The following is a 21343-nucleotide window of genomic DNA, read 5'->3' as shown; positions in this document are numbered from 1 at the left end:
AGCCCTTGCACTGCGTCAGGGTCGGGTGCAGCCTCATGGCCGAGTCCCTGTAATGGGGGAGGTGGGGGCTTCAGGGTGATCTCTCATCTCAATGCGGCCAGTGGCCTGTGCTCCCCACTGCCATGCTAGAGCCACATATTATTGACAAATACAATTTGCAGAATTTTCAAATATCGTGCGCATAATTTTTATTTTTTTGACACAGAATTCCCTCAGGAGTACAGTGTGCTCAGAGCTGTTGGCTATTCTGCCTTACCGTTTCTATTCAATGTGGTTTTGATCAGATAAATATTTATGGCAAGAATAAATTGTTTTTATAAAATAATTAAAATTACAACTGTAAATGCATTCAAACAGGCGTAAACATGAAGCAATCAATTCACTCTTCAGAGGAGTTATTTTGGCCACAGGAGGGTTCCTGGCCACATATGCCACAGAAACATACTGAATGGCTACAATAAAAAGCTGAAATAAAACCACCCATGCTTGACTTTGAGCCTACAAAGATTTTGTAAGGCTGGCAGTTTTTTATTTGTAAACTGAGCATATCTGATAGGCAGTCATTAAGACAACAAACATGAACTCCCTTAATGCCACTCTGAAAGTTGATTTTCACAGAACACCGCTTTAAAAATTTCACATAGTTAAACGGCTCTAGAAATTCCAATTTTTGTTGAGCCCTATACAGCTCAAGAAGTTTAAGCACTGTACCTGTATTTGACTTGTTTCTTGCTCCGGTGGTCTTCTGAGATTTGGGAGGAATGGGTATTTTAGGAACACTTCTGTTGCACATAGGATTTGCTATAGGCATGTGTAGAACCTTCAAAGAATCAAAGTATCACATTAGGGTTTGTTTGAAACAATTTAATTTTGAGAACATGAAGATTTATTAGTAACACTTTACCTGGCGGGGCGGTGCTGAGAACGTATTTCCGCTTTGTCCCACTACTGACACGGGGATCATCCCCACCATTCCTGGTAGAACGGGCTGCACTGGAGATGCAATTATAATGGCAGAACCTAAAAAATTAATTATTTTTATAGAATAAAAATTAAAATATTTCAGTCAAAAAAGAACAAATGGCTCCTCAAATTGATCTTTCCCCTGGATAGTTTTGTAAAACCCAAGTGGGTGAGGTGAGGGGGGGTGGGGAGAAAGCCATTTCACAACCAAGCTAGGAATGTTTACTACGGATTATTGATACTAGGTTATGAAGCTTCTGTCTGCCTGATGTGCAAGAGACATAATATCGGAAAATTACTTTAGCAGACTAACTGTAAAATAAAGACTAGGTAGAACACAGTTTCCTCTTCAGTTGAGCGACTGCACATACGATACAAAATTCAAACGCAGAAAAACATGCAGATTTTGAATAGGGCAAAACCACATATACACTGTTCAAAAAACAAACACTAGTTAAACAGATGAACAGCACCCTGAAATTCTGCAAACTGGAGATGTTTTTACACTGACCTCTGACCACACAGAAATAGCTGCAGACCAGTGAAGGGATGACCATGTGTTAATTTACATTTTTGCAAATACACCTCTACCTCGAAATAACGCTGTCCTCGGGAGCCAAAAAATCTTACCGCGTTATAGGTGAAACCGCGTTATATTGAACTTGCTTTGATCCACCGGAGTGCGCAGCCCCCCCCCGGTGCACTGCTTTACTGCGTTATATCCGAATTTGTGTTATATCGGGTCGCGTTATATTGAGGTAGAGGTGTATATCTATCTAAATGTATGTTGATGGTAGCAAGTTAGTATTAGATTTTATTATCTAGACAGGACTTACTTTATTGTTATTTGATTTGACATTTTAAAAATATTTTCTAAAAACATTGTACCACTTTAACTGTACAGGTATAAACAGTATAGATCACCTTTATCCTGGTATAACTGCATCCACACTAGGGCTTTTACTGGTACGTATAACTATTTTGGTAAAAGTATCATGCCCGTAAGCAAAATAACTGTACTGGTACAACTTCTGAGTGTAGACCAGGCCTTAAAGAACACATTATTGAAATATGGCAGTCACTTGAGACGGGAAAAAGATTACTATGATATAACTAGCTAGTCATTCAGTCTAAGTACCAACACCATGCAGGAAAATAGTTAAAATATAGGAGTCTTATAAAGGACAACTAAGAGATTTACAAATAACTTCTTATTAAAAGATGTATCTTCTGATTTGCTGCTGGATAAATCAATCAGAAGCATATATGACCCTAGTTTTCTTATTTGAATTAAATGTGTCCTTTCTATTTCAGCCCATCATTTGTTTTATACTTGGTATTCAGAATGAATAGTTCTCTTACCCCTTGCTTTCTATTGGAGAGGGAGTATAGATAATAATCTGGGATATTTAGAGAAGTGTTTTGAAAGGCAGATAATCCGACATTTGAAAATCGGGCCCAGTGAGGTAGACAGTGCCACTGTTTCATCTCGGGATGTTTTAAGGAAAAGTTAACTAATCCTTCTGGCCTGAAAAAACCAAAAGATCCCTTCCAGCATTACCATTTCTATAATTATGTGATATTTGCCCCAAAAGGTCAGTCCAACTTTTCAAAGCAGTATACACCATAGCTGGAAGTAAATGAAATAATAAATACACAAATATACTTGCAAGTTATTTAAATGCCTAGTTAGTTTGAAGTGGTAGATAGACGGATTCTTAGATACCTCTTTACTTTTAATACATTTACAAGGATAAATGAAAAAGTAAACACTATGTAAATATTCAATGAATGCTTTTAACCAAGTTACCTTGTGAAAAGTTTGGAGATACAGTCTGATTCATTGTAAACATGTTTGATCTAGGGGGAGTCTGTAACTGTTGTGTTGCTGGAGCTTGGGCAGCAAGTGGCACAGAATTGCCAGGCAACATGACTACATTAGATGGAGTTACAGTAGTGCCCAATGTGGTTGGATCGGTCACACAGGTGGCTATATAAAGGTTATTTGAATTGCCAAAAGCTGTGCTCGTTGCCGGCATCAACTGTATAAATCCCCCATCCTTGGAAAGATTAGTTGCACCAGCAACTGAAAAAACAGTGCAATCTTCATTCTGGATATTAGCTGTGCTCACAACAGGGTCTTTAGGTCTGAGCACAAGAAGATTCTGCTCTGCCGAAGCTGAGTCCCCAGCTCTTTCAGTCTCTTCTGAAGTTACACATTTGGATAACCCGGTAGTTTTGGCTGGAGAAGATAGTATTATAGTTGGCAAATTTTCTCCAGTGATGCTGGAAACTGCATTGTTTAACTCAGTGTCAGATGAAATAAATGGGTCATCACTGATGATGATTTTGAGGGACACTATACTAGAAGGATCTACATCCACAGGCTGACTGCTAGAAGAAACACCACCCATACTTTTGAACTCAGTGCTAGACTCTTCTGTCAAGCATGCAGTTTCTAGTGGAGGGGTACGGCATGCTTCAGATACAGCAGGATTACTTTCAGTGGATACTACAGAAATTTCTGTACATCCATCATCACCTGAAGAGAAAAATATAGTCTCAGCATCTGTTTCTGTAGAAGATGAAGGTTCTTGCATTTCCACTTGTGTTCTCTCAGAATCGGATGACCCTGAATGGAGACTTAAATCTTTTGTAGAAGGCTTATCAAGTGTAAACTGATTACCCGAATGAGGTTTGTTGGAAGTATCTACAACTTCAAGCTGCAACTCTGTTCTCGTCAGATCTGATATATTTACAGATCTTTCAACACAATCCAACACCATTTTATCCAGGTCTTGACAGTTAGAATGGTGATTAGAATTTTGTTGTAAAGCAATAGGCAACATGGGTGTTTCTTCTGTTATATCCTTTTCATTTTTACCTGAATCTCCTGATTGACTACACTTGGATGCATTACTTTTTTTTAGCATCACACTGTGATCAGGGTTCCTGTGAGAGGGACTTATATTTGTTTTTTCAGATAACGACGTATCTGGTGATAAATGACACTCACTTGTTCCAGGATATGTTCTGTTTTCAATAGTTATAGTATCTTCATCAAGGGAAGCCAAGGAACTCTGTGGAATATCAGAATGATCATACTCCAAACCCGGTCTATTTTGACCATTATGATTTAGTGCGTCTTTTTCAGTTTCCATAGCTGTTTGACTTTTGGATACTAATTCAGGCAACTCTTTATTACTGTAAGATTCCACAAAGTGTTTGTTTTGTTCAGTCCCAGAATTCTCTCTCTGGTTAGAGTCAGTCAAATCAGGCACAGATTCAAGGGCAATTTCAAGCTCACCAATTTGTTCATCGTTTACTGTTTTAAGGTTATCAGTCTGTTTCTTCTGTTTACCGCTTCCATGGGATTGTTCACAAGTTACACTTTTCTTAGTGATGTCATCACCATCATTACTGTTCTTCGAGGCACATGATGCTTCTTCTGAATGATAATCTGTACAGGACTGAGCCTCTCTGGAATGATCACCTGCAAAATAGCAGTTGGGTTGTTTCAATATTTCTGTAAATTTTATTATTTCAGCAAATTAGTCTCTTACAAGGTGTTAACTGTCCATTAGTCACTGCAATGACAAATGGTTTCATAGGTGACATATTGAAAGCAATATTTTCAGCATAATTCTTGGGCAGCAAAAACAATGACTTCTAGTTTTCAGTTTTATTTTGAAATTAACCGCAACTTTCTCGGCATTTTTTACCTACCTTCCTTCATCTTCCATGCAATGTACTTTCCCCTCTCTCCCAATTTTAAAACTGATTAGAAGTTATATTGAACAGAAAGTTGGAGTGCTGAGGTCAGTTTGTATAAACATTTTATTTAATTCCTTGGTTACAAGTATCTGGCTCACAGCCCCATCCCCCAGGCAAATTGAATCCCTTTTGTTGCTTGTCCTTCACAGTATCTTGTATGTTACCTGGTAGCACTCCACTGAATGGAAGATGTATATGATACATTCAGCAGCAGGTTAATGCTACTTAGAATATCTGATAGCAGTTAGAGCATTCAATATCACTTTAAACCCACACATAGTAGAAACTACACTATCAATTTTTAACAAAATTATATTAAAAATTACTGGTGATCACTTACCTGTATCGAGTAACCTGAACTTGTAAGCTACAAAGTTGCTTTTTACTAAGTTAATTGTTTTGTTTTAAAACTAAGACTCAATAACTGAATAACTCAAAGGTACAATCATTTCCTTCCATCTCTCTTATTTGTGTTGTCCCAATCACCCTGATTTAGATGCCAAGTCTATTAACACTGCAGGTCTGCAGCTGGAGTTATAAGAGTGACAAAGTCTGTACATCCCTAGAGAAAGATGTCAAGTGGTATTTCAGGGGATAGCTAGATGAAACCTTAGTAAATACATTATTAAACCAGAACATAACAGAATGGGGGAAAAGACTGCCACGGCTAGATATTATACAGCCATTTCTACTATGGAACTAAGAATCTCCCATAAAAACTGGGAGCATTTCTGTTTTATATGAGAAGACAGTTTTGCAAGCACACATATTTCAATTTACAATACATGGGTGGACTGGTATGCCCATATGAATCCCCAGCTTCAACAAGGCTCTGCATGGGTGCATCAGTCTCCCTATACACTATAAATGGCAGGACTGAGGGATTATTAATTAAAATATAAAGCCATGAATTGTAGACAATCGACTGTGCAAGTATTTTTGTAATGGAAGAAAACTGATATTGGAACAGATTTTATAGATATGAATATACTTACTAGCTTCTTGTGTTTCTAAAGAACTTGCAATTGTTTCCAGATTATGTTCATCCACCAACATTGTACCTTCTACTCCATTCTGATTGGAAATGGCATGAGGTGCATTTTTATTAGTCTTGTTTTTACCTATTTCAAATTAAAGCAATAAGAAAATGTAAATAGACATTTCTATCTCAAGTACATAAAATTTTCTGTTTAAAATTAAATGAGCACAGTTTAAATAAACAATTACACATGTTCAGTATATGAAGACACAAAGAAGAACTATTCACTGATTCTCACTAGAGATCCATCAATAACTTGAAAACATTTCCATTTTTACTAAGTGCATTCCTGGAACCATACTGATCTGACATAAGAAATAAAAGCTCCAGTTGAATAAAAAACAAAATAGCAAGACAAACATGATCTATAGCCTCCTGTCAACAGAAAGCTAAAATGAAGACAAATGTGTAACCAACTGACACACTACATAAAAATATTTACTTGAAATACTTGAAAGTGATCCATACGAAATCCAAAGAGATATTAAAATGATGGCTAATCAGATTTGAGGGGAATAACAGTATAAAATCCACTTCTCCCAGTCTGCAAAGGTACTCTGCTAAATCAATCCTGCTTTTCAAGCAAAGTTTTGAATGCGTCACCATTCTAGCCCATCCTTTACAGATGTGTAAACCCTAACCTACCAGGTTCAAAAAGGTCAAAGAGTGCCTGAAAAGCTGGGTCTGACTCTGTCTGTTCCAGGATGTCCTGTATTGCTTCTTCTGACATGTGGATTTCATTCTGAAAAAACGGTGAAGTCACAAAGAACTGATTTACATAGTCATTTACATACTAAATAATGAGTACAGTAACTCGTCGCTTAACGTTGTAGTTATGTTCCTGAAAAATGCTACTTTAAGCGAAATGATGTTAAGCGAATACAATTTCCCCATAAGAATTTTTTTCACCAGACAAAAGACTATATATTCACATACACACAAGTTTTAAACAAACAATTTAATACTGTACACAGCAATGATGATTGTGAAGCTTGGTTGAGGTGGTGGAGTCAGAGGGTGGGATATTTCCCAGGGAATGCCTTACTGCTAAATGATGAACTAGCACTCGGCTGAGCCCTCAAGGGTTAACGACGTTATTAATGTAGCCTCACACTCTACACGGCAGCACGAATGGATGGAGGAGACACAGCACAGCAGAGAGACACACCGTGTGTGTGTGTGTGTGAGTGAGAGAGAGAGAGAGAGAGAGAGAGACCATGTGTGTGTGTGTGAGTGAGAGTGTGTGTGAGAGAGAGGGAGGGAGAGACACACACCGTGTGTGAGAGAGAAAGATGTGCATTGCCCCGTTAAGTATGCTGACCGCACTCTAAGTACACTGCCTTTTTAAGTAGATCAGCAAGTTGAGACAGCAGCTGCTGCCAGCAAGCTCCCTCCGTCCTGAGCCCTGTCATGTCCCCACCCTGCTCTGTGGAGATGGGGTACAGGAGTGGGGGCAGGGGGACACCCTGACATTAGCACCCCTCTTTCCCCCCACAACTCTGCATAGCAAGCAGGAGGCTCCTGGGAGCAGCTCCAAGGCAGAGAGCAGGAGCAGCACACGCAGTTGGGGGAGGGACAGCTGAACTGCTCGGCAGTTGGTAGTGTGCTGGGCGGCTGCAGCACAGGGAACTTAGGGGAGCTAATAGGGGGGCTGCCGGTCCACCCTGGTTCCAAGCCCCCACCAGCTAGCTCCAACAGGCTGCTCTTGCTGCAAGCAGTGGACAAAGCAAGCGGCTGCCAAACAACGTTATAAGGGAGCATTGCACAACTTTAAACGAGCATGTTCTCTAATTGATCAGCAACGTAACAACAAAACAAGGTTAACCGGGACGATGTTAAGTGAGGAGTTACTGTAAAATAAGCAAGACAATAAGAAGCCACACGACTGAAATGAGCTCCTGTGGTTGACCCCGACACCCAGACCTTTGGGAGAAGCCCTAGGAGTTGTTGCTCATCACAAAGGGCATGACGGGGAGGGATAGCTCAGTGGTTTGAGCATTGGCCTGCTAAACCCAGGGTTGAGAGTTCAATCCTTGAGGGGGCCATTTAGGGATCTGGGGCAAAAATCTGTCTGGGGATTGGTCCTGCTTTGAGCAGGGGGTTGGACTAGATGACCTCCTGAGGTCCCTTCCAACCCTGATATTCTATGACTACACTACAAAACTAAGTCAACTTCAGTGAAGTCAACATACAGTCACTGCAGTAATTAAAGCGGTATTTCATATCTACGCTATGCTCCTTCTGTTGGTGGTGTGCGTCCTCACCAGGAGTGCTTCCGCCTACTTAACTGTGTGGGGCTCAGTTGTGGGGCTCCAGCGGTCAGAGGTCTGACAGCTGGTGCTCCCCCCACCCATGAGAGCGGAGCAACTATCATCAAGCAACCATCATTGGGGCACTACAGAAGACAATTGCTACACCATGCCAACCCATTATGGGGGCACCCCAGTGGTGAGTCAACCCTTCTACAATTCTATTCTGTCCCAGTAACTGAAGAGGGAAATCTATCTAATTCAGCTGGTAGCGAAGCATAGGATTAGATGAGACTAAATATGCAGGCACCTGACTGTATGTTGTTTTTAATTCCTTTTTCTCTGTTTTGTTCCAACTCTAAATAAAAAGACTGTTGGTAAATATAACTGGTCACAGGTTCCCAAAGGGAGGGGTCCCTGGGGCAGGAAACCCAGTTAAACCTACAGGCGATAGGGGGTTGGTATACATAGGGCAGTATACCCAGCTCCTGGCCTAAGAATGAAAGAATCACAAAATTCCACCTTGAGACAGGGAAGGGCAAGAGGCAGACCACCTGAGGAGGGTGCACTCAGATAAACAAGAAAGGGGACATTTAGCCTCATTACCATGACCGTTACTTAACTGACAACTATGTAGCTTTCATAAGACAAATGTGAAAAGAGCACTGACTTCAAAGCAAGGTATTTATGCTATGTTTAGCAGGATCCCACATAGCAGCTGTGGCTTTATCAGCTCAAATGTGAGTTATTGCGAGTCTACCTGAAGTCCAAAGATTTCATCAATTGAGGACTCCTGTTCTGCAGGACCACTGTCTGTCTGTTTAGGAATCTGAGCAACACTGCCCTCACTGGAACACAATTAAAAACAGTTAGTATAGAATTCAGAAGTAAAACAGGTCCACAAGATCAGGATATTTCATACATAAATTTATTACCTGCCCAAAAATTTGTTAATGTTTTCTGCAAGCTTCTCCTGAAGAGATTTGTTGCTCAGGATTTTCTCTCTGGCATTTTCAATGACCAATTGCTACAAAACAGTTTTAAAGTGGTCAAAATTATATTTTTTATAATTACTAGAAAAGGAATATCAATTTCCAATTTACTAGTAAGATCAGATTCATGTTCAGGACACTAACAGTCTGAATACACAGAAAAGACTCATAATAATGAGGAAGTTTATCATAACTACTACTGTAACAGACATCTAGCGAGAAGGATCCGAGCAGCCCACTCTCTCCCATGCCCAACTCCCTCCTCCAGAGACAACAAGATCAGAGAGACCTTTGGAGTTTCTCTATGCAGACATCTGTTCCAACTGCTTTTCATGGTAGACACCACCTGTCACCGATACAAACTCACCCTTGAGAAAAGTTTATCTCCTTGGCCATGTAACATCACATGCTGCCCACAGAGACACCCAGATCTATGCCTACATGACAAGTGCAGTGTTTGGATCATATCCAGGCCTAACTGACTAAACACTAATTGCCAAAGATCTGTCTGGGGCAGCACGGGGCATCCTTGAGCACTGTCTCATTTTGCCCTGAAAGGGAAGATTAAAAACAGACTGATAATTGACTTGACTGTTAATGTTGAGGTTTCTTGAACAGCGTCTAAAAGTGCTTCCTCAAGGGTTACCACCTGTCCTCTCTAAGAAAGGCATTGAAAACTCTACCAACAGAAGCCCCAGTATTTCTTTTCCCCCCTATGTAATTAAGGATTATTGTAGAGTATATGATCAAAGGGAAAAGATAAGATTGTGCATACAGATTCAATTGTACTTCCTGAGTTTCAGCCTCTTACCACGTAACCTTACCAACTCAACATAATTTTTTTTTTTATAAGAAATTACTAGGTTCGTTTGTTTCATTTTAAAATGATGGGGAGGGGGAAAGGAACTTAAGTAGTTTCACTCTCAGGACCTCAAAGTATGGCTTGCTTGCAAAAAGTAGCAATAATGCACGTAAGTCTGAAACTATTTTTTTTGATACCACCAGAACATATTTTTCCAAATATAAAAAAATTTCCTATAACTTTTATTAACTGAATCACTTTACAGCCAAAATGACTGAAGACTAATGTTGAAAGTTGGCACTAGGTGTAGCAGAGAAATTTGGTTTTACTTTGACCAAGTTATGACCCTTTGGAAATTGCATGTTGCACATGAACAGTACATTTTGCAGAGGATTTATATCACTTAACTTGTTAAGCATACAGCTAAAATACCCTGTGTTGCATATGCATGTGCTACAACAGCTGCAGAGTGAAAAGCACAGGAATAAGAACCCATGACAGTGGCCCCACTGAACATTATAAGGGCCAAGGAACTCCTGCTCTGACACATCTTAGGAGCCTCCAGAAATGTGCAGGAAAGAGATCTCTCCTACAGACTTGTGCTGCATGGAACAGGATTCCCCCCCCCACCGCACACACAAACATACGTACTTTCTTCATATTCAGATGCCTGAACCATTTTTGCTTAAGCTTTCAAAAACAACTAAAAGTTTGAACTTTGGGCAGACATCAAGACTGGAAAATTTCAGCCTGAAAAGTCAGAGCATCAATTACGAATGACTGAAACCTTAGTGTCAGAGTGGAAACCTGTTTAATTTTAACTATAGTGGTGACTCCTGCTATTATTACTTGAAGAGAAAGCTGTTTGGGGTCAGAATCAAAATTTTGATTCTGGTTCGTATTTTTAACCTAGTATCAAACTCTATCATTTATGGAAGATATTTATTTTTAAGAAACCCAGTCAAACAGGGAGGACTAATCAGTCCTTTAATACGTTGCTTATCATAACTACAGTAACTCCTCACTTAACGTCCTAGTTATGGTCTTGAAAAATGCAACTTTAAGCAAAATGATGTTAGTGAATCCAGTTTCCCCATAAGAATTAATGTAGATGGGCGGGTTAGATTTCAGGGAAATTGTTTTCGCCAGACAAAAGACCTTATAGACATGTATAGTATTAAGTTTTGAATAATTTTAAACAAACAATTTAATACTGTACTCACCAATGATGATTGTGAAGCTTGGTTGAGGCAGGGTCATAGCAGGGTCGGGGTATTGCCCCGCTCCACCCGCCGGGCATTCCAGCCAGGGAGTGGGGTTGGGGCACAGGGGCTTCCCCCGCTCTTCCCGCCTGGGGCTCCTGCCGGGGAGCAGGTTGGGAGCGCAGGGGAATGCCGGGCAGGCAGAGCAGGGCAAGCCCTCTGCGCCCCAATCCGGTCCCTGGCAGGAGCACTGGGCAGGCGGAGTGGGGAGAGACAAACAACGTTATAAGGGAACATTGCAGGACTTTAAAGGAGTATGTTCTCAAATAGGTCAGCGACCTATTAACGAAACAATGTTAACCGGGACAATGTTAAGTGAGGAGTTACTGCATTCTGGAAATCCGGTAGCAGATTCAGTGCTTTGGACCTAAGATGTAAGACTGATGATATTTAAATCCTAGATGACTAAAGTTGTTTGAATTGGGTCATCATGCACTTAACTACCTAGTGAGTATGGCATGGAAATTTTTTGAATGAATATTGGCTTGGCTACAGAAGAAATGGAGCTTTTTAATTTGTCAGAACACAGGGACATAGAGCACTCCTTTCTACTCTATCCTTACCAATAGAAGTCCTTAAAATGAAACAGTGGTGTTTTGTTTTTATACTTACAGGGAAATTGCCATCTATGAGTTCCTGGAGGGGTTCACTTTCTTCTTCCACTACCACCACACTGGAGTCCTGAAAACTTCTGCTTGTTGAATGAGGTCCAGGGGATGCAATACTTTTCTTCTTCTGAGATTCACTGAAACATTTTTGGAAGTTTATGCCATATTTTGTGAAAATGCATTCATTGTAAACAATGTTGGGAAAAGGTTCTGTCCACAAGAGGTTACTGACTCACGCCATAAATAAATACTTCCTCTTCCAACCTTGCAATTAGAAAATTTTAACTAATCAAAACTGAACTGCATATTTGTAATGAAAAACAAAACAGAACAATTGTAATCGTGTTCTCTCTGTCTAGTCAACTATGTTAAACAAGACACCCTATACCTAATCTAGGATATCAGATTAATTATCAAGTACATAAATAAATTAGGCGAATGGGCAACATGATGGCACATTAACTTTAATGTCCACAAATGCAAGGCAATGCATGTTGGAGGAGAAAAAATTAAAGTGCTTATACCTTAAAGGGTTCTAAATTAATTGTATCAACTCAAGAAAGGGACTTGGGCATCACTGTTGACAGCTCAATGGAGACCTCTGCTCAATGAGCTACTCTGGTCAAAATAGCAAACAAGATGTTAGATTACATAAGGAATTTGATGGAGAATAATACAGAGAACATTCTAATGCCTATATTTAAATCAATGGTGCAGCCTCATCCGGGAACACTGTGTGCGCTGCATTGATCATCCCTTCTCTAAAAGGATATTGCAGAATTAGTGTGGGTTCAGAGAAGAGCGACGACGATGATATCAAGCAGAGTGCCCCAAGGGTCGGTCTTGGGGCTGGTTTTATTCAATATCTTCATTAATGATCTGGAGGATGGCATGGACTGCACCCTCAGCAAGTTTGCAGATGACACCAAACTGGGAGGAGTGGTAGACACGCTGGAGGGTAGGGATAGGATACAGAGGGACCTAGACAAATTAGAGGATTGGTCCAAAAGAAACCTGATGAGGTTCAACAAGGACAAGTGCAGAGTCCTGCACTTAGGACAGAAGAATCCCATGCACTGCTACAGACTAGGGACCAAATGGCTAGGCAGCAGTTCTGCAGAAAAGGACCTAGGGGTTACAGTGGACGAGAAGCTGGATATGAGTCAACAGTGTGCCCTTGTTGCCAAGAAGGCTAACGGCATTTTGGGCTGTATAAGTAGGGGCATTGCCAGCAGATCGAGGGACGTGATCATTCCCCTCTATTTGACATTGGTGAGGCCTCATCTGGAGTACTGTGTCCAGTTTTGGGCCCCACACTACAAGAAGGATGTGGAAAAATTGGAAAGAGTCCAGCGGAGGGCAACAAAAATGATTAGGGGTCTGGAGCACATGACTTATGAGGAGAGGCTGAGGGAACTGGGATTGTTTAGTCTGCAGAAGAGAAGAATGAGGGGGGATTTGATAGCTGCTTTCAACTCCCTGAAAGGGGGTTCCAAAGAGGATGGATCTAGACTGTTCTCAGTGGTACCAGATGACAAAGCAAGGAGTAATGGTCTCAAGTTGCAGTGGGGGAGGTTTATATTAGGAAAAACTTTTTCACTAGGAGGGTGGTGAAGCACTGGAATGCGTTACCTAGGGAGGTGGTGGAATCTCCTTCCTTAGAGGTTTTTAAGGTCAGGCTTGACAAAGCTCTGGCTGGGATGATTTAGTTGGGAATTGGTCCTGCTTTTAGCAGGGGGTTGGACTGGATGACCTCCTGAGGTCCCTTCCAACCCTGATATTCTATGATTCTATGATCAAGGATCTGGAAAAACTCTTATATGTAGAGAGACTGAGAAGACTGGGATTCTTTACATTAGAAAAGAGACACGATGAGCACATAAAATAATAAATAGTCTAGAGGAGGAAAACTGAGAACTTCTGTCCTCCCTGTCTCATAACAGAAGAACAAGAGGCCATTTCAATCAAATTAAAAGGTCGGAAATAGAAAACCAATAAAAGGAAACATTTCCACATATTTAACTGGACTGTGGAACTCATTTCCACAGGATGCTGAGTCCAAAAGCTTCTCTAGATTAAAAAAAAATGGATTGAATATTTATATGGATATTCAGTTATCATAATTAATGCTAACAAATTTTGGAAAGTATATTAAACCTCATCTTTCAAGGTTTAAGCTTCTCTCTCTAACTACTAGAGATCAGGATGAGACCTACTTGCAGGGTAGGAGGGCAGATTTCCCCACATCTATCTACTGCAAGGTTGTTATACCTACCTCTGAAGCATCTGGTACTGGCTACTGTCAGATACAGGATACAGGATTAGGGCCTTGAGTCTGATCCAGTATTGCAATTTTTGTGTTCCAAAGAACCTCATGTTCAAGACAAGCATGTTGCACAAATTATAAAAGGAACATTCACCTTTTTCGTCTTCCTGGAGATAGCAAGCTTGAATTAAATTTTCGTTCTTGAGGCCCAGGAACTAGAATATGTATAGAATCACCTGCTTTAAAAAAAGAATATGGGTGACACCAACATCTTTTCTAATGAAGCTTCTTAAGGCGCTAAAGGAAACTGGGATTGCATATTAATATCCCTATCAGTATCTAATTTCCAATCCCCACCCCTCTTGTGAATAGATTACATGTAATTTGGTATCACCATACAAAGCACAGCATTCTGTTTACAAAATCCAGACAAAAACATGCAGATACGATTCAAGTTGCTAATCGTCTTTTCTGGGGATGTTAGGCACACATGGAAGGATCTGAACACAAATTATTTTATGCACCTGTGAGCCACCAACATACATGGAGCCATAGCCAATATGCAAATTAAAAACAATCTCTTCATTGTGCAATCATCTTATTCTTAATGTCTGACTTGGTCTGGACACCAGTAAGAATATGCAAAGTAGGAATTTCTCAAAGCAAGCTATCTTTTGTGTAGGATGACTATTACACATTATAAAATAATTCCATCTGTAAACATAAATTGAATAAATAAAAAAAAACAGTAACAAATTTTACTTACTGCTGACATTATTTTCCTGTGTTTGGGACTGGTGTGCAAACAACATATTCAATCTTGTCTGTGATGTATTTTGATTTACTGTTGGTCTGTGAATAATTTGGGTAGTTGCCATACAAGAGGAATTAAGTTGTCCTGACTGGTGGGCTATAGACAACAGTCCTGAGGTTGGAGGAGCTGACTGAAGTATTCTCTGCCTTTTCATTTCTGCAATTCCACTTCTTGTACGTGCTGAGGAAAGTTAAGGCTACAATGAGATCCATTATTGGATATTTTCAAGAGGCAGTTGATTTTCCAGGCAGTAGTCACCATTACTTGAAGATGTAATTATGTGCACCCCAACAGGACCAACTGCTCTTTTAGCAGGGAGGGAGAAAAGAAATGGGGCCTAATAGTACAGTACCTTCTGCAAGAGCTTGTCTACACACAGTTTTTGTATGGCTTTAACTATGTTAGTTTGAAACCAGTATAGTTAAAGCAGTACAGCTAACTAGGGTAGGTACAATTAAACCAGTATAAAGGTGCTTGTATCAATGTAGTTTATTCCTGTAAGTTTATGGGCATTTTTATTGCGGCATAACTGCATCCACACTACGGGCTGTACCAATTTTACTGTGTAAAACCCACATCTCTAACTGAAATAGTGAAACCGGTACGTACACTGTATGTAAACCAAGCCTGACAAACTTAAGCTGTAGGGGATTCCCAGAACAATAAACACTGTAATTGTGTCCAATATAGGCAATGGGATTGTGGGATTCAAGAGCAAACAATACCTGTATTTAACATTTGTTTTTCTCACAAACGTTTCTGATTAAAGACTTGTAAGGCATGGAGTTTATTCTAGTGATTGTGAAAATAAAATAACTTTGCCATTTAGAAGTTCATTTGGTAGATCTTCCAAAGAGGTGAATAATTCTAGACAAGCTAGCTGTTTATATTTTTTTCCACTTTCTAGTGAGACTAGACTGCAATTGGATTGGTCATGTTTTCAGTTACCTTTTGAAGGGTCAATTAAATAAGTTTAAGGGAGTAGAAAATTAAAATCTAGTTTTAGGAGTGAGTACCAAGACTATCAAAACCACAAGGTTGATACTCTTTTGAGGAGAGGTAGGCCTCAATCAAAATCAGTTCTGAACTTGAACCCCATTTATAACATCCATATGATTCAATTAGATACCTACTCCTTTGATTAGCAGAAAATCCTGCAGAATTCTGCATACTCCTACAAAATAAGATAAAACAGTCAAAATAAATAGAAAACACACTAGACACACCTAAACATAAGAAGGATCATTCTATAGTTATGCATTTACTAGTTTATGTGCTAGTCACATACTGATTTGGCAATGTTTCTGGCTGCAGCATGATTAATGTTGATTAAGTTCTTTAAGTGGGATCTACTGTGAAATTAGGTTGAATTTTGGAACCAATAACCACAGCAACTACAGTACTGTGTTATATGACAGTAAGGCCATAGCTATATAGGCCATGGAAACCACACTAGCACCTCCCTATCTGATTTCTCTGGCTAGCATAAATGGAGCTTGGACAGTTTTGAGATTCCCACCCAACCATTTTACTGTCAAATGCAGATTCTTTCCCTGCCAATTCACAGAGAAAAATAAACAAAAAAAATATCCTCATTACCCTTAGTCAGTGTGTGTAGACAATATGTTCGTAAAATGTGAAAATGAAGTAAAGGAAAGCTAGGAGGTAGATAGTCTCACTTTAAAGGAAAGTCCTCTAGTCTTGATTTCAACATTACAAATTACCTGATCTGAGAAAGAGTATAGTCTAACTTCTTCCACAAAGATGACATAATTGCTGGAACTTCATTTGTGGTTTCTAAAAAAAATAAAAATACACGAACACATTCTTCAGAGAGCTAAAATAGGTAGCTTGAGAGAAGACGTGTCAGAAAACTAGTGTAACATAGTCAAGAGGTAAACACTAAGTAAAATTTTCAGATGTACCTAAGCAACTTCGGAGCCTAAGTCTCATTGTCAAAAATCACTTAGGGCATGGCTACACCTGCAAGTTAGAGCGCATTAAAGCAGCCACAGGCGCCCTAACTCCTGACCCGTCCACACTGGCAAGGCACTTAAGAGTGCCTGGACTCTGCAGCTGGAGCGCTCCTGGTAATCCACCTCCATGAGAAGCATAACGCTTGTGGCACCTCGGCTGAAACGCCCGGGCGTCAGTGTCAATGAGGTGTTGCATTACTGAGCTCTGATCAACCTCCGGAAACGTCCCATAATCCCCTTAAGTCAAGTGGCTACTCTTGTCATTGTTTTGGAATCGCTGCAGGAATGCGGATATGCCCTTTCAAAGCTCCGTTTCTGACAGCCGGCATGCTTATCTTCTCCAGGACAAAGCAAACCATTACTGTGGAATGCTGTGTGTGTGAGAGAGAGAGGCAGGGGGTGGAGAGGTGTCTGCTGCTGTCTGAACTTACAAGACAGCATGCTGACATGCTCTCAGCCCCCCAAAAACCCACTCTCTCTCCCCCCACATACACACAACACACTCCCTGTCACACTCCACCCCACTCCCCCCATTTGAAAAGCACGTTGCAGCCACTTGCATGCTGGGATAGCTACCACAATGCACTGCTCTCTGTGGCCGTTGCAAGAGCTGCTAATGTGGCCATGCCAGTGCGCTTGAATCTGACAGTGCGGACACACTGCAGCACTTTCCCTACTGTGGTCTCCGAGGGCTGGTTTAACTCACTCTACATCTGCAAGTGTAGCCATGCCCTTAGGCACTGCAAGTCTATAGTCTTAGTGCCTAAGTCACTTCTGAAAATTGGATTTACGCCTTTAAATTATTCAAGTACTGTACTTTTGAAAATTTCACTGTATATTTATAGCCTTTTACAGGAATCACTGCGCATTTTTGGAAAATGTACCGTATATGTATAGTCTTTTACAGGAATATCTGCTCGTTTTGATAAATCACTGAGGGAAGTTAATATGCTTGAAATTTGGGGAGCACACAATCTTTAAAAAACAAATGGAGAGAAGGAAGAATCTCCAAGCAGCTAAGATTATAGAAAAGACTAAAAATCTAAATTAGATTTTTTGTGCATAGTAGGTCTGAGTTGGCGGTCCTGAATACTTGGATTTCCCAGTAACTTTAATGGGAATTGTAGAAACTAAACAGCTCTCAGAATCAAGTCCACACCTTTTTAAATTCCATACTACATTATAATACCTGGTTCATACCCACTTTATTAGCTGAGTTTAAAGTCAGAGAAGCTCATGTCACCTTCCCCAGATTTAGACAAACCTCTTTATAATGCTCTTCAAGATGCCAAGTAAATGTTATTTTGCTGCAATGAAATTTGTGCCTTATAGCTAAAATTTTTATTAAACATAAATAAGTGAGGAAAACAACATTACAAAAATATTCAAGATGTGGCAGTTCTTTACATAGGGATCTAAGGTCATACACTTAACTACACTGTACGCCCCCACCCACGTCTCACAAAGCACCATCAGAACGAAGTCTAATCACTTGCACAGACGTCAACGGTGAACAAAACTAGGTGGAAGACAGACCCTCATTAGTTGTGTTTTAAAAAACAAAAACAGTTGCACTTTTCTCTCTCCTAGCCACACAAAATGTTAATAATTCATTTTGAACTTTTTAAAGATTTTCTGTTCAAATTTTTAGAGAGAAAGCATGCACACAATTACTAGCTACGATAACAGACATCTTTTTTTAAAACTCTGATCAAATTAACAATTATTTGTGTTGTGATAGAACCTAAAAGTCCCAATCTAGACTGGGGATTGTGCTAGGTACAGAGAGAGAGAGATACTGTCTCTACTCCAAAGAGTTTACAACGTAAATAGATAAATGAAATGAAACGCTATACAGCAGATGTCTGACCCTCAATGCTTACCTTTTGTTTTCATGGCTACATACTCATTAAGAATGGTTGTCAAGTTTTTTCCAAACAAAGACTGAAAGAAAAAAAATGATGAGTGTTAGATTAAAGAATCTTCAGCAGCAACCTACACTTTACCTCGTCTATTACATTACTCAAACAGTGAAAAAGACTGAGTCCTAACACATTCAGTTCTTGTAGTTCTTTAGGATCAACACCATGTAGACCTGGACACAAATAGATGTAGATTACCCTGCTTATGTTGCTCTCTCAAGGATGCAAAAAGTGCAATCCGGGGACAAAATGCATTCCTCAAAAATAATCGAAATTTTCAAGCATACAGCCTTCTGCAGAGTAGCCATTCCAGGACATATCAGCCAAGAATACACTAACTTGCTTTAATTTTCTCTTGTTATTATGGGATAATAGAGCCAGAGGCAGGAGAAAGTTAGGCAGTGTCATTTTTGGTTGTTAGGGAATAGCTGCAATGCGCACACAAGTGAAGGCCATCAGCCTGAGGCAGTACAACATGTTGATAAGAGAACAGACACCTCAGGAGAGTTGCTGCCAAAAGTGAGAGTTTTTAATAATTTTACAGCAAACCATTTGCACCTGTCCCATTACACCATGATTTTAGGTGACACACACAGATTTAGGATTTTCAAATTACTACTATCCTTAGTTTCAGCTTCTTGTCTTGTTTGATATTGGTAATCACCTATAGTCCTCTGATACTTGTTAAAAGCTCTCTTGAATTATAAAGCATGTGAATTCTAATGAGATTTTGGTCCTATGGAATTTCCTAACACCACTTGCATTTAGAAACAGAAAAAAAAATATTGCCAAGAAAAGAAAAATAGTCTATATATTTTCCATCTTAAAAGTTATAAAATAAAAGAATATTTCATTATAATTTACTTTAATAAACCACATAATCTTTTTCTCTCCCCATTGTTTATTTATCTAATTCTTACTGGCCGCAGCTGAATTCAGAACTGAAATTCAGACAGCCCAGTAGGCTACTAGCAACATGACTGATTAAATGCTTATAACTAGATAAAACGTTTTAAGCTCTTTTTTGAGTTGGTGAGTCAGAAACATGGATCTCACAAGGGAGAGATTTCCACCAACCTAGAATATTGCAGGCCAAGGATTCACAGTTATCAAATGGTGTATTAGAAAAATAGAATGCAAGCTGTGAGTAGGTGCAAATATGAATATCAAAGTTGCATGTACAAAAATCAAAGCCATGTCACTTGGAATGCTAGTCAAAACCTCATTTTGAGTGCATTAGAAAGGGCAGCCACTGAAGTGAGAGAGTTAACATGTAGTTATGTTTACATGCATAGTTAATAAACAAATCATGAGTGACAAGACTATAGACAAATTGCACCTCAATTGCAAGTTGGAATAGATAAGGGTAGTAAGTGAGGAAGCATTACAGTTGTCAAACTGGGAAAGAATTAATGCATTCACCAGACTTCTAGTTGTGCTGGTAAGTATGCACAAATTTGAGATCTTTAAGTGAAACTGATTTATCTAATTCAAGTTAATATTTATGTGGAACAGACTGTAATTAAATGTTACATCTACACGATACAAAGGTTGTCATACTCATAATAAAGTACTCTTACTTTAAATAACTGTAGCAGCCCGGTAATCAATGTAGCTTCTTGCAATACTTTACCAAAAGTAACTCCATGCTCACAGCTACAAAACAGATTGAATTAAACATTCTCAATACCATCTGCATATTTTACTCTTTTGGATATCTATCCTTCAGTATTATTAGCAATGTAGGATAGAGACAGCTGTGCACATACAATGCTTTATGTGATGCCAAAAAGAGAGAGAGAGAGGTGTTACTATTTCAAACTATTGAAACATTTGGAACAGAGTCTGAGTGGTAGATGCGATGTAGTTTACTCACATTCTAAAAGTGCAGAAGTCTGTGTGGACTAATAATAAATGATTTAGGAGAGATTTTCAGACTATACCACAGTGTAACTTTATCTTGTGTGCTGTAAAGATGAACTCACCAGTAAACAGGCTGGAACAAATCCTTCCTCTGTATAGTGCTCAGCATATTCCTTTAAATCTGAGCTTTCCAATATAAATTCATGGCAGGTGACTAAAAGCTTTTCCTGTTGTAAATACCCTGCAACAGAGAAGACAGAAAGTTTTGCAGTTTTGTTAATTGCTTCTCCATGCTACACTTGGTAGATGTCAAAGTTCCGATACAACTATACATATTAATTAAGCACGCACATATAGCAACTATCTATGGACTCAATTGACAAAAACTAAAGAAAACACGTTATATTTTGAAAGAATAGCTCCTTTTCCATACATTTCTCTAATTGTAAAAAAAAAAAAAAAAAGATTGCACATAATATTGCTGATGCTGCGCTACATAAATCCAAATAAAGCTACTTTCAGACTAAAACCAATTATTAGTACCACTTAAAGAACTATTACTGTTTATACAGAAACAAGGCTGTGCATAGCTCTCTATAGACAAGAAAATAAAATTATTGCCAGAAAGGATTGACAATCTGAGCAATACATAATAGAGCCCTGCAAATCTGCAGATATCCACGGACCATGTTTGCAGACCGTGGATGGATGCGGATCCAAATTTTATATCCAGAGCCCTGCAAATCTGCAGATATCTGCTATTATATCCATGCAGGGCTCTATACACGAGCCAAAAATTCCAGTTTTAAATTA

At 39.4% G+C, this 21343-nt stretch overlaps 1 protein-coding gene across 1 annotated transcript in view; it reads right to left on the bottom strand.

Moving 5' to 3' along the window:
* LOC135883245 (protein NPAT) overlaps positions 1–21343 on the bottom strand; it is a 35209-nt gene that overhangs the window by 8082 nt on the left and 5784 nt on the right. Inside the window, exons 2-15 of the mRNA XM_065410260.1 lie at positions 20653–20771; positions 18629–18689; positions 16494–16566; positions 15903–15943; positions 14722–14949; positions 14110–14194; positions 11694–11826; positions 8961–9052; positions 8786–8873; positions 6422–6518; positions 5733–5858; positions 2774–4456; positions 905–1020; positions 712–820 (exon numbers count right to left, since the gene is read on the bottom strand). Of these exons, the coding sequence (XP_065266332.1) occupies positions 712–820; positions 905–1020; positions 2774–4456; positions 5733–5858; positions 6422–6518; positions 8786–8873; positions 8961–9052; positions 11694–11826; positions 14110–14194; positions 14722–14949; positions 15903–15943; positions 16494–16566; positions 18629–18689; positions 20653–20771 (3051 nt within the window). The remainder of the gene's footprint in view (positions 1–711; positions 821–904; positions 1021–2773; positions 4457–5732; positions 5859–6421; positions 6519–8785; positions 8874–8960; positions 9053–11693; positions 11827–14109; positions 14195–14721; positions 14950–15902; positions 15944–16493; positions 16567–18628; positions 18690–20652; positions 20772–21343) is intronic.

Source organism: Emys orbicularis, chromosome 1 (genome assembly GCF_028017835.1).
Source record: "Emys orbicularis isolate rEmyOrb1 chromosome 1, rEmyOrb1.hap1, whole genome shotgun sequence".
Taxonomy (NCBI): domain Eukaryota; kingdom Metazoa; phylum Chordata; order Testudines; family Emydidae; genus Emys; species Emys orbicularis.
The sequence above is the reverse complement of the archived record's forward strand: the minus strand, read 5'-3'. Positions and strand labels throughout refer to the sequence as shown.